This window comes from Mesitornis unicolor, unplaced genomic scaffold (assembly GCF_000695765.1).
Source record: "Mesitornis unicolor isolate BGI_N332 unplaced genomic scaffold, ASM69576v1 scaffold25673, whole genome shotgun sequence".
Classification (NCBI taxonomy): Eukaryota; Metazoa; Chordata; class Aves; order Mesitornithiformes; family Mesitornithidae; genus Mesitornis; species Mesitornis unicolor.
Window position 1 is genome coordinate 13,899 of NW_010175814.1, and position 14,159 is coordinate 28,057.

The 14,159-nt window shown below is 38.3% G+C and overlaps 1 protein-coding gene across 1 annotated transcript in view; it reads right to left on the bottom strand.

The window, feature by feature from the left end:
* Nucleotides 1-745: 745 nt before the first annotated feature.
* The window catches only part of EEA1 (early endosome antigen 1), a gene marked incomplete at its 5' end in the record, with an annotated part of 47,214 nt that continues 33,800 nt past the window's right edge, over nucleotides 746-14,159 (bottom strand). Inside the window, 8 exons of the mRNA XM_010181533.1 lie at nucleotides 746-1,154; nucleotides 2,182-2,280; nucleotides 2,615-2,735; nucleotides 4,167-4,405; nucleotides 4,711-4,896; nucleotides 6,331-6,462; nucleotides 6,910-7,095; nucleotides 13,275-13,457. Of these exons, the coding sequence (XP_010179835.1) occupies nucleotides 1,032-1,154; nucleotides 2,182-2,280; nucleotides 2,615-2,735; nucleotides 4,167-4,405; nucleotides 4,711-4,896; nucleotides 6,331-6,462; nucleotides 6,910-7,095; nucleotides 13,275-13,457 (1,269 nt within the window). The remainder of the gene's footprint in view (nucleotides 1,155-2,181; nucleotides 2,281-2,614; nucleotides 2,736-4,166; nucleotides 4,406-4,710; nucleotides 4,897-6,330; nucleotides 6,463-6,909; nucleotides 7,096-13,274; nucleotides 13,458-14,159) is intronic.

Sequence of the window (14,159 nt, forward strand, 5' to 3'; positions counted from 1 at the left end):
AAAAGGTTAGATAAACTGCAGCAGTCTCAAAAAAGCCTTATTCTTGGTAGGACACTTAGTGTGGAAAGTCTGGATGTCTCTTAGAACCAAAAGGACCTCTCAGGGCTTCCAGGGTATGGGCAGGGGGAGAGATGCTACTACCAGTATTGTTTGTTTGCTTTTTAAAACTCACATATCAGGGTTTCTGGAATATTAAAATCCATTCACTGCATATGTAAAAGTGAAATCAATCAATATGGGATAGAATATTGTGATGTATCACATAATATTCATACAATGCCAGCTAAACTTTGTCTCACGATTTGTTCACACATTCTCTCTCTCAGACACACACACAAACACACACACAAACTACGCAATACAGTATGTGTAAAAATATTCCAGTATCCAAGCACTGTAGTTGGATAAGGACTCAGGTGCTGATACTACAAGTCCTAAGTAGGCAAATAAAACCGAGTTGGAGTCAAGTCCAGCCGTTACCCTCACTGTGGAGTTCAAACTTTAGAGAGAAAAGTCCAAGCACGAGGGAGATCGAAAGAAAACAAGATCACAAAGGGTTATAAAGAACATGGGATATGCAATCAAATGCAACAATTACTTATGCTTTTACAGCAACATTTGATACATAAAATCCTCACAAGTTTTTGCATCTTCCTTTTTCTTTGAGGGAAACAAGAATAAACTGCAATATCACATAAAAGCTGTTTCTCTTGAACAAAAAAATAAAAGATAAAAAAATACATTGTTACTCCTCTGTTTAAACTTTATTTACAAACACCTGGGTATTTCTAATCTAGACATAGAAGCTCTTTCCAGGATAAATGGTAATAAGCTATGGATGATCTGAGCCCATGTCTCACAAAAAATACAATAATTTTACTTGGTATCAATAAACATTTTAAAATATACTAAATTTTGCCAAGTGTTACAATCATTGTCCAAACTGAATAGTAGTCTGAGTGCTGAATGAAGTGCATCAACAGAAATTATAGATTCTAGTGTAACATTTCTTTGTCACTCACGACAGCCAGTTATCCTTGCAAGTCATTAAAGCAAGTATCACAGACTCGGACAGGCTTCTTAGAAGAAGGAGTTAAGGCATTCTTTGCTGAGCACTCGGCACAAAAGATATTTCCACACTGCCTACAGTGGTGCTGTGAAAGAGAAGAAATACATATGTTGAACATCAATGACAGGGAATCGATCACCAGTAGAGATCACTATCACGCCAAGTCAACTCTCATGTTTCAGAAGTTAGTCTGAATTGTTAAATAGTAGTTACACAGCACAGAGAAGGTACAGGAGTAAATCCTTTCTATAAGGCATAGGAGTAAAATATTCAGAAGTGCCTCACTGAGTCAGGAGACTATGCCAGTTTTGAAAGTGAACTCAATGAAGTTCATCTTCCTGTTGTATTTCTCCTCCTGAACTTGTTTTGGTCACATAAAACATGCTCTTCTCGTAGCTACCTGCTTTCATATGGGAAGTACCCTTCAATCAAAGGATCCAGCAGCCCTTGCTCAAAGGACATCACTACGAATAATGCAGGACAGTCAAGAAGCACTGAAAAATTAACCTCATGAATAGCCCTCATCTACTTCACTGACGAGTCACTTGTAGGGGCGGTAATGTCTGGGTGAAAGGCAGATCCTGCACTTGAGGGACGATAACATCTTAGCTGACCACAGCTGTTTTTACAGCAAAGGTCTGACTACAGACCTGAAACACATCCAGTTGTGTCTTCTGTTCCATGTCTACTCAGTGTTTAGAAATTAATAGTTACAAAGCACCCGATCATGCTGATGCCTCATATTTTCAGATATATCTAATTTCAACAAGTTTACATTCCTTTTATACCTGTAAATACAGTTCAGACTGCTTACAGATAAGTTTACTGTAAATACCCTTACAACAGTGTAATTTTGGTTGCCTGCTTAGGGGTTTGAACTATTTTAACACTGTTTATAAGCTGATGCTGTTAAAGTGGCAAAAGAATGAATTTAGTAAGCTCCACAAACTTTATTTTAAATATTTAAGGCACTGCATGCAATAACTGTATTCTGAGATGTCCTGAGTATCACAGCACTATTAAGGCCATTTTCTGAAGTTTGTATCCCATTTAAGAGTTTGAAAACAACAGAAAAAGAAAACCCCCAGAGACACAGAGTAAAACACACCTACCCTTCTCACTGTCACTGAAAAGCCTTTTCCACAGGCCATACAGTTCTGTACCTCATTGTCTTCTGCCCACTTCCTGTTGAGCGCTTGTGTGTGTTTGATCTATACAGAAGATATAAAAAACCATTTTTTTAAATTCATGTCCAATCTCTACTAATCTCCTCTCTTTTCGCTGCACACATTCCCCAGTGCTGCATAAAAGCACCAGTTCTGCCATGATACTTAGAGTCTTTATTTGTTCAGAGAGAAAATCTTCCAAGTGTCAAAACTATGCACAGGTTTAAGAACCCACAGACAGCAATATGGCCTTCACACACCACAAGCATAACATCTTAATCACTCTGGAAAGGAAACCTACCACTAATCTGATGCAAACTTGAAATTCTCACAAGTTACCACACAGAAAATCAACAGATTTAACTGCTTCAAATTATACCTGTAATGACTGGTTTTCTCGGCCAAGTTCCTGCATTGCAGCAGTAGTGTTGTCCAGCTTTTTCTTCATTTCTACAAGTTTGGCTTGAAGCTTTTCAATTTCTCCCTCACTTTTTATACACCTGAGGAAAAACAGTAGATAGTCAGCTCAAAGCATACGAGGTAGTGTATACTGCCTCCTTTGGGCAGGCTGTTATGACTGAAAAGTTACTCTGAAAATCCAGCCTAAAATTTCCTTGCTGCGAAAAGTTCTTGGATGCCTTGACTGGAAAAACGTTCTTTTTTAACAATCAGTTTAAGATTATCTGGCATTGCTCCCAAATAGCTGCAGTTTATTAATACCTGGGGTTAATCCCAAAACCATAGACAGTACTGAATACAGTCCATCAACAGCAAGCCCCAATAACTGCAACAGGACACTCTCATGAACGAGCTGCAGCAGAAAAGGAGCAGAAAATAAACCTTTTTCTTTTAGTAAGGCCACCTCCCATTAGCTGAAATTCAGTTAACTGTTGAAAGTCAAATTTCAAAGAGTGTTTTCCTGCCAAGCCATAAATGGCTACTGGATGAGTTCAGCACAGCAAGGCAAGGGATTGCCAAAGAAAGAGAATCTCACTTGAACTGATCCCATCCTTTCCCAAGGTCTACTGCTCAAAAACCAAATTTCAACAAGCTTGAGAGTATTGAAAAAAGTTTTCCACTCTGCCTTCACCAAACATGTCAGAAAATAAGGATGAAGAAAGTTCCCGTCTCATAGGTGTTTCTTCTACCCTTGTAATGGCTGCTTTCAGGTAACTGGTTTGCGTGCCTCCTGCTGCCTGAAGGAAAGGTGGTCTGCTTACCTAAGTCTTAAATACATTGTAGAGACAATAGCAGAACTGGAGAAAAGAAGGCTGCAGGTTTTCAGGAGAAAGAATATGCCTCTTGTGTGAACCTTGGTCTATATAATCCAATTTCACATAAAACATCCTAACATTGAGCAGTGGGCATACCTAGAAGTCCCTGAGCAAACTCTACATTACTGCAGGCACTAAGGAGTCTCTTCCAGGCTTCTGGATGACCAGTGCATCTACTCTGAGTGAAGGCAGGGGTGCCTCAGAGTGATGGAGAAGGATAGTTAACTCGGGAAAAAGAAGCTCTCTCTGCCAGGCCTTGCAAGGTTCACACAGATGGGACAAGAAGCCCATCTCAAAGTTCAAAGGAGCCCAATGGATTTATAAGGCTCTTATGGATGGGCATAAATCTTCAAGCACAGAGCATGGAGCTGTGGCTTTGGTGATAAGTCCTGATAAGCCTCCCTGATTTTATACAAAATGGTCACCCTGTCAAAGCCCACAGAGAGCAAAGTTTGTTCCCAACAACCTTTTCTGTGCTTTGGCAGGGACAACAGAAGGCTGCACTCTGGAAACTGCACTCACAGCCCAGGCACTAGGAACAAAGACAGACTTAAATTAAGTATGCATAGAGAATCCTGAATCAACTGAAACAAGTTTTTGATGTGAGGCTATCCATTTCCCAAACTATGCTTCCACATGGTCATGACCACAGCTCACCTCTCCAGCAACGCTCTTCTCTCATCCTGATTATTCTGCACTGTTGCTTCTAGGACAGCAATGTCCCCCCGCAAATCATCCGTCTGTTTCTCCAGCTCGCTCACTCGCCTCTGACTGCTTTGCCACTCTTTCTTCATGGTGGCCAGGTTTTCATTGAGAGCTGTGACCTGCATGGTGAGCTTGGTCTCCTTTTCCTCATGTTTCCGCTTTTCTTCTTCTTTCTTTTCTTGTTCTGTGTGCTAAAAAAAACAATGGAACAATGAAAAGCAACCTTCCAAGTAGTCTTCCCCTATTCTCTACATTTAATTGAAGGAAAGAACCCTACTGTACTAGAATCATTACTTTTAATTAACAAATTCTATTAGACAAGGCTGACATCCCTACGTTTTCCTACACCATTAAATGCCTCAAGGATTTCTGACCTTGTCATTAAAAAATTAATGTTATGTGACACTAAAGTCAAATTTTTGCTTCCTCTCTGTCTCTGAAAGAATAGAAAGGCATGTTCAAAAAACGACAGTCTTATACTCCCTAACGTACTAACCAGCTTAGCTTCAATTTCAGCACATTCTTTCTTCAGCTCCTCTTCTCTCTTTTTCAGCTGATCTTTGACAGCCTGATGGGTTTTTTTCTCCTGTTCCAGAGCTGAACTCATATTATCTATTTTGCCCTGCAGCTCTAATTTCTGTTGAATCAATAGCTGTTTTGCATCCTTCATATTTGCCACCTCCTGTTAGGACACAGAGCTCAAAGTTATAGTAACAACATTGAAAGTGCACATTATTTAAATTCAAATCTACTATAATTCTTCCCAAGGAGAAGACAGCAATAATTTTAAGTTTTATCACTGGAAGAAACGATGATTTTACAGCACAAAGAATCAGTGATTTTCATGATCAAAGATACAAACTTATACCTATATTATGAACAACATTCAATTTTAAAAATAAATGTAATGTGTGTTTCTATTAAAGTAGTGGAAGCTCTGTTGGATTATTTTCTACAGTTCTTTGAAAAGGTATGCCCATTGTAATTTTTTAGAGTCTGTTCTAAAATTTACTTCACATTGTTCTCTGGTTGCAATAATAAGATTCAAAGCATTGCAATGACAGTGTAAAAACTAAACACTGATGGTAGCAAGCTAGTTTCTATTAGCTTTAAATGTATAAATAATAAACCTATGTTTTAAGCAAGTAGGATGATACATTTGGGTTTAAATACTAGTTTTACTTGTTCTTCTGTTACAAAACATAAAAATCCTGAAGTAGAACAGTTAGTTAAATTTATAGGAATCATTTTCCTTAAAATGACACAGCCAAGCATGCAGGTACTACCAGACTAATAGGCACTGCCAGTTTTCCATAAATCAAAATTTCAATCACAAGCTAAAACCAAACCAAAGGCAGTGAGAGAATGTACCCTGAGGACTGGGGGATGCCCTATAGATGAGTATCTATCCATTCCCTGATAGGAGATGGGAAACAGAGTCTATGCCTTTAGGAGACAATTTCTGGTTTAGTCTGATTGCTCATATGAATATTAATCTGCCATTGGTGTGCACACATTTTATATACATCTTTATAAATTTGCTTCTTTAGAATAGAGATTTCAGGAATTAAAAGAATTATAATAACCTTTCCCCAAAATCCAAGAAACTACTGGGCACAGATTGCTTGATAGAAACAAAGTACAGACTTCGATCTAAAAATAAGAAACCATTTTCTAAACAGCAGAGAACAAAAGAACATCTGAACCTCATAAGATATCACATAACCTTCTTTACATTAGCATATAGGGACTGTACCTTCCTTTATACTTGTGTGGCAACTTAAACTGTGTTTATCAGATGCAAATATAACTCCTAATAGTCAGGCAAGGGTATGCCCCATCAATCTACAGCTAAAAAGGCAAAAAAGCAAGGACATACACCCCATCTTGAAGCTCAGGTAAGTTATGTAGGCCACCTGGCCAGGAACTCTGGGCACCAGTGCTCCAGGATTATCACTAATCAAAGTCAGCATTACTCAGGAACCTCATTGAAATCTGTGCTTTGGTTCCCTTACCTGTAATACTGATATTTACAGCAACCATCTTTGCAAAACCATGCCAGACAACATCCTTATCAGATAACCAACCACATAAAGACTAGTCTGTCTCAATATACCTTCTCAAACTCTTGCTTGCAGGCTTTAAGCTCTTCACCCAGCTTGGCATTTTCTTTTTCAAGTCTACTCCTTATTTCCTGGAGCTCTGTTGTTTTACATTTTTCATTAGCCAAGTCTTTTTCTTTCAAAATCTTGAAGAGAAATAAAAAGTGCTAGAAAAGTTACTTCTTCCAAGTTCACAAAAAAAAAAAACAACCAACCAAACAAAAAACATTCAGGGCCCAAAACCTACTTGGAGGCTTCGTAATTAAGGGAAAACAACTGTCACATATCTCTATCCACAGTTCACAGTGCAAACAATTAGCAGCATATTTGCAGTATTAGATTTAAAAGTTAATAAAGCTGTTCCACATGTCTAGCCACTTAGAACAAATTAACAGCCTATTTCAAACCAAATTCACTTTAACTGTCTGTTAAAATCTGCACCAGAGGTTCAGTAAAACTGCCATTGCTATGGACTACAACAGTGTTATGCCCTCAAAATAAGCTTCTTTTAGAGATGTAACAGATATTATTAAAGGGTGTCTGCACAGGGTGGATGTGTCAGTGTGAACATTTCAAAAGACAGAGGCACCTACCCTGTCATTCTGAAGATCCTGTAACATTTTGGTCTTCTCACCGAGCTGCTGCTCCTTCTTTGATGCATCCTGCTCCAGCATAGACTTTGCTTTCTTCAGCTCCTGAATCTGCTGATTATTGCTGGCAAGTCGATTTCTGCTGGAAACTAATTCTTCTTGAGCCAGAGCAAGTTTTTCTTCTGTGGACTAATTACAAAGAGAGCTCTGCAAATTATCTGCCAGTACAAGAGCTTCAGATAGTCAACAGTCTCTTACAAAGTTTTCCACATGGAAAACTTGTTATCAAGCATGCAACATTTAGCTTCAAATGTTGACAAAGCATAGTTAGGGAAACTTCTAGGTTATGAACATACCCGAAGTAAAAAGAACTACCCCAGTACCATTTCCAGCAGCAATACCTTACTGTGCATATTCCAGTTTGCACCCTTCCACAGAGAAAAGGTGAAACCATACGCAAGGACAGAGAATGAAAGGTGACTGATAAAGAGAATGGACTTGAATTTGCTCACACAAATTTATTCTCTGGGCAATCAACTCCTCTATAACTCCAGACAGCTGTTACTTATGAGGCAGTGAAGCTATACTGTGAATTCAAAAGTCATTCAATGCTATTTTTTACCAATGACTCAATAAAGCTAGTACTAGGACAATCACGAAATTTTTTGAAAATCCTAAAATGAAATGTACAACCTAAAAACGCTAATATCAGGACAAAACATTTCACAGTCTCAGCTGCATCAGCATTTTAATCACAAAAATTAAACTTCCATTCAGAATCTACTACAGATTGTATTTTAATTTGCCTCCAACTTTCTCCATTACCTAGAAAAAGAATTTGGATTTCTCTGTCTACAACAGGTCACAAAACCTCAAGAAACAACCTCAAATTTGCACCCTAGGCTCATTCTATTTTGTCACAGCAAAGTTAAATTTTGGGGTCCTTCTTGTGTTAGCAGTCTGGAGGGGTTTTTTTAAGCCTTCAGCTTAGGCAAGGACTAGCTTCACTTAGAAGCATCTTCTTTCACAAAGAACCAATGAGAAATAAAAATACAAACTCATCCTTCACTCCACCAAAATATTGGTATTTTATGGAAATTTTTTATTCTGTGATACAGAATGTGAGATGAGATTTATTATTAGTGATAAATCTCTTACCTTCAGTGCATCAGGAAGGATTTAAATTCTTTCAAGATACACTAAATTATTTTAGTAGCTTTTACTTAAATCCTAATCAAAACTCTTGTCGAAGGTTAGTGATTTTAAAAGGAACAATAAAAGCACAACTTTAACTTCACTTAATTATGCACATGCTTTCACACTTCCCATGCTGACTTAAAACCAAATTGATTTCTGATGCCTCCTAATCCTTCCTTGTAATGTCTGAAGTGTTTTGTCTGCAGAGTCAAGCTTAGTTTGAAACACCAATAATAAAACACCGCTGCTTCAGTAGCATTTTCAACAACCCCAGTGGCTCTCCAAATCTCAGACTAGCTTTTAAAATTAATCTGCAGATGAATTATTTCATTTGCTTTCCGAGCTATCAGAGTTTACTAGTTAACACTTTGCAAGGTGTTAACTCAGAAAATGCTTTAAGTAAAATAGGGGGTGCATTTGCTATTTCAAACTTGCAGCAGAGTCTTTCAGAAACCAAAATTATCCCTCTCTGCTCCTCTGTGGGCTGTGTAGTACCATATTTTCCTAACAATGAGAAAGGATGGGAAGTGTAGCATCCTCACAGAACATCTTCACAGGGAAACCCAATAGTCTCTGCAGTTTTAGAAAAAAGCATAACAAAGACATAGCTTTTATTCAAATTCATTTCCAGTAGAAGAAATGTGGTTGCATCCAATTTGCTAGCACAGGATGAAGAAATCTGGCTGTGAAGTGTATAGTGACAGCCAAAAGCTTTCAAGTCTCACCTAGGTGATATGCCTCTCTCAATGTCCTCCCTGCAAAGTGTCTACATTGGATACATTATCTCATTGTGTCTGTATTTAGGCTAAGACAATGTAAATGTTCTTTTAAGGGGAGCCAGCATTCAGAGTACTCTGCACTGGTTTATGCAATGTTTCTGGAATTCAGTAGTTTCTAACATAAGAGACTTGGAATTTTGCCTACAATTTAGTATACTATAGCTTACATCAAGTGTCTCTTAACAGTGCTGTGATTAATAATCATGCTACCTACCTTAACTGGGAAACCATTCAATATTAATTTAACAGTAAATGCACTTTATATCTATTTATGTATTTCTTTCTGCTTTGCTCAAAAGTCCTTTGCAGCACCCTTTCAAAATGAACAGAAATCTTTTAGCATATGGTTAAATGTTCCAGTTATTAACCTTGCTCCTGGCTTAGTCTCCACAGAGACTGCAATTCAGCCTGATTCTTTTACACTGCTGAGGAGCTCACACCTTTAACATAAAGTCCACTCTGTAGCCATCTGATGCCATTTACCTTATTTAATTACCATTCACTTTAGCAATTGCTCCCAGAATAGGATAGGTGTTCTCGCAAGAAGACACCTCCAATCATCCAACTGCTCTTTAGGATAGCAGACAAAACTGAATGCATGGAAAAGGTACGCACAGAAGGCGGCAATCTGTAGTCGTTTTTTAAAAATAAAAACAGATATTAGGATGCCTAGTATAGAGTTTAAGTAAATAAAAGATAATAAGGTATCACAGTCTGATTCTATACAACTTGGGCCGTTGCAGTGCAAATAATAATGTCAACAGCAGAACAAGCTGAGTGTTAGGAGTTGGATTCATTCTGTCTAAGTGAGGTGCATAAATGAGCATTTTAGTCTTTCTGTCCCATCTTCTTCCCTCCCTAATTCCAGCCCTCAAGGAGGGATGTAAAATTATTCACAGATGCTGAACCTGATCTCTCTTCACTTGCTAAGAAGCAGGGTAAAGTTGACTGTAGGCAGCTTAGGCTCCTGACTTATAGACCTGAGGTTTGGCAGCATAAATATTATCCCAGAACGTCCACTGCAGATACACCAACAGCAATGCCAGTACTGGAGGCAAAGAAACATTCTTTGGAGAACACAGAGGAAACCAGGACTGACTATGAAATGGACAAATGCCAAGACTGAAGGATACTTGGCAGAACTCAGGAGAGCAGGATTCACACAAAGTATGTTTGCTCTAACTTAAAATCAAGGCAAAAATAACAGTTCTGCATTTTTATTAACTCTTCTATTAAAAAATTGCCTTTTCCACAAAAAAAAACTTTAAATATTTTTGTGTGGCTACATATGCAAAAATGTTTATATATTGTATATACATTCATATATGTATTTGTGTATCTGTGTATATATACATATACATACAGGCAAAATATTTAATGACATTCTTTTTTTGTTACAATCTTTTTTCTTTTTTAAATCAGAATTTATAGCTTTTATAAGCACTCAGATCCTGCCCAATTTCTTTTTCCTGTCACAGACAGAAAATGTATGAGTTTAGTGTCCACTGTTATGGACAGTGCATTTTCAAAACAAAGTAAATTTGCAGCAAGTACTAGCCACAAAATTATAACTGCAATTTCACTTCCAAATTTATTGCAACACTTCTCACTTCTCCTCTGTGAACATTTCACCAAGTTTGCATACAGCTACAGCTGCACAGCTAGGACCTTCTGTCACTGATTCAACAAACAGCATTTTAAGAGGGCCTTTTGCTCTTCAGCCCTGCTGACCAAGCTCCAGTAAGCAATTGCCCGCTCTGCGTCTCCCTCAGGCAGTGCTGTGTCTCCAACTGCAAAACTCCACGAAGCATTTGCTCACTTTCCAGTCACACCTCAGTCTCCCAGCAGAGCCAAGCCAGCCATTCCAGTAGTGATATTCCGAGCAGAAGCCAGCAGATGGTGCTCTGTGTATGGCCCAACTCCTGCCATCCTCTCCCAGGAATCAGACCTACCACCCTACTCACACCACCCATGTCCTGTATGGCCTTTTATGATTTATCCCCACGCCTGAAACCTTGGCCTCACCAATAGCGTGGTGCCATACCATGTGGGAATATTTAAGCTTTCCCTTATAATATTTTTAACTAAAGAAAACTTAGCATTGCTAGGATCTCATGATACGGCCCGGCCCATGCATGTCCTGGACACCACCAGGCTTCAAACTGTGCCGACTCAACACAGCTATGCAGGGTATTCACATCTCTACTAAAAATCCTGCACTGAAAGACATCAAATCTCACCTTACATACAAGTTTTAAAAAACTACTGCCTGCTAATAAGACCAACCTGAACCTCAGACCACCCACCAGCTTTGGTTCCAAACTTTAACTAAAATCCATAGCTTTGGCTCAACTTACCTACTTATATTAGGTGAAACATAATCCAGTCACCTGACTTTGAACTGGACTGTAAAACTCTACCATAAAGTTCTTCTGACCTGAGTGGTATTTTGAAATTCAGGTCTCAAGACTGGCATTATCATGCTGAAGCTTTCTGAATACACTTTTTCCTTTGCAGTCTTCTAAGACAAGTTATCACTGCTTCTTTAGGTTAGCATTGCAATGAGGCAGCACATCGGTGATTAAAGATCTGCTCAGCACCTTTTTCCTCTTCTACATTTTACAGAAAACATGGTGGCAAGCAGATCTCATGAATCTTAATTAATATATGTATCTTTCAAAAGAAAAATAATTTAAATCAAGCAAACAGCCTCCAAGCTGGTGCATCACTTCGGTAGTGAGGACCTAATCTTCCTCAGGCTCTCTAGGCTTCACAGTGACCTACATTATAAATTAAGTTCCCTAACTGCTCATCTTGAAAACCTTGTTTTTCCATTGTCATCACCTTATTTTACCCTTTTTGCATGGATGTTCTCTCTCTCCCTTGCTACCATTCCCATTCAGATTTAAAAGCACATGGGACGACTACTGTCCTATTTTATACTTGCCAGAACTAGAGGTCATCGAAATGGTATAATACTTATTCAGAGCTATTTTTGCAACAAGTGACGCTTAAGTGAAAAGTGTATTTTAAAAAAAACAGTTATTGAGCACACCCAATGCTTTTACACATCATTGCATTATCAAATGTTGTTCTAAATGTATTGCAGGAAATTAACTCACACAGATACATGTGTGCTATGGTAACTAACCCTAAGAAAGAGTTATATTAAAACCATCTTTAATCATGCTAAAGTTGTTCATACTTTTACACAGTGATTCAACCAAGAAATACTGGTAAGTAAAGCTTCTGAAACCTGCAGGGAAATGCAGCAGGTAATCTAATGCTATAGAGGAGGAAAATGATTAATAAAACTCCAGCAGCCTATACGTAAAGGAGCTATTTCTCTTTTTCTTAAAATAACCCAGAAACTGGAGCTGGGCTAGGGCTCCAGAGCTCACATGAGCCTATCTGAAACGGCCACAAAAACAGGTGAAAGGGAGCTCTGAAATCTAAGCAGTCACCAATGACCCCCTTTATACATAATGAAGCAAAGAGAAGCTGACATCTAAAATGGATCAGATGATCAGTCCACCTAAAGTGCCTATTTCTCTCCATAAACTTCGGAAGAGCCTAGAACAACAGTGCCAGACAGACGCCAAGAAAGCTGTAGTGAGATTCATCTGAGGTGAAAACTGCTAAAGCCACACATGCTGCCAGCAGACAGCCAGTCTCTGCAGCACAGAAAGTCCTGAGACTGACTGGAGCGTTGGCTTAGCACTGACATGAAGGAGGGGTGGGGAGCAAAAAAAAGGTACAAAAAACACCTTTGCTGACTCGCTCAACTCCTAGCAATAGCTATTTGTAGGGGCTACACTCTAATAGCAAATCACACAAAATCAGCTTAGGAATAGCAAAAACATTAAGTTGAGATACTTGTATTCCAGGAATGTCCCTAAACCTCCTGTTTCTATTAGTTTGACATCTCTGAATGTCAACAATCAGCCAGGAAGACGCAGAAGAAGCAAGGACAAGGAAGAAGATCAACAACTAAAATTCTAGTTAAATCATCTAAAATATAGCAGTTACTCACCTGCTGGCAGAGACTTTGCCCTAATTAACTATGCTGTTTCAATTAGTTGAAAGTTACAATATAAAACAAGAAAAAGCAACACAAAAAATTAACTCTTAAAAGAATACAAAAATAAATAATCTTTCACTTTGCTGCTACACAAATGGAAGGGTAGTTCAGGTAAGCTACAAATACCCTTGGCTTTTAATTAGTTTCAAAGTATCTTTTGTCCCAGGGGAAAGGATGGAACAGCACTAAATTCTATACATAGCAGAAGAACTTTGTTCCCCCTGTACAGTTCTTGCACTCTTTCTTGGCCTTCAAAATGTATATAATCAGATCTACTAAGTCACACATGAGATTAAAATTACTGTAAGTACCTTAAGGTCTTGCCTGGTTGCCAGCAGCTCAGATTCTTTCCCATAAAGGTCCAGCTGCAGCTTCTCCATGTTTTCCTTATGTTTTTCATAGGTCTTCTGCAAGTCTCCTAGCTTGACTTTCTCTGCTTTAAGTTCCTGTGCTGATAAAATAGACTGCTGTTGCAGTTTATTCTCCAGTTCTGCCTGAAACATAAGTGCAAGGAGTTTCAATTAAAGTTACAGACAGCAAAGAAAGCTTAATCATTTCAATAAACTTCATTTCTACTGCAAGAAAACAGAGATTATTTTCCACTTATGAAATAGCAGTTCAGTAATCTGATGTTTGTAACTAATTTAACAACAAAATTTAATTCGTGTCAGAAGACTAAATGAAATACATTAAGACCAAAGACTAAAAATCTAAATAATGTTTCCAAGTCCTGAATTTGCCACAGACTGACTAAAGCACAAATAAGATCATGCAGCATAAGGCAACCAAAGCTAGAGCAACATTTAACAGTGCATGGCACACAACACAACATTCCTTGATGTTGTAAGACATTCGATCTCTTTCCATTATGGTTTACGAGTTTCATATTGTCATTCAGATAATTTTTTCTGGTATAATAAGAGAAGACTTGGTTTAAAACTGCCATGGACGTTCCAAAGCATTGCAAGGTTGGTCTAAAGCACTCAGAAAACTCTACTGCTTTACAAGAAAATGGCAGCTCTTGCCTCATTGCATGCTCTTGAGGTAAAATAAACACAGTCAATACAGTAATTTCTGTCACTTTACTGAAAGCCATTTCCTACAGAATCCTTATTTAAGCACTGGTTCTTTTTACATTATTATTGTTGTAGTTGATGACGTTTCAATTTCCAACAGCATCTGAAGACCTTGTTTCC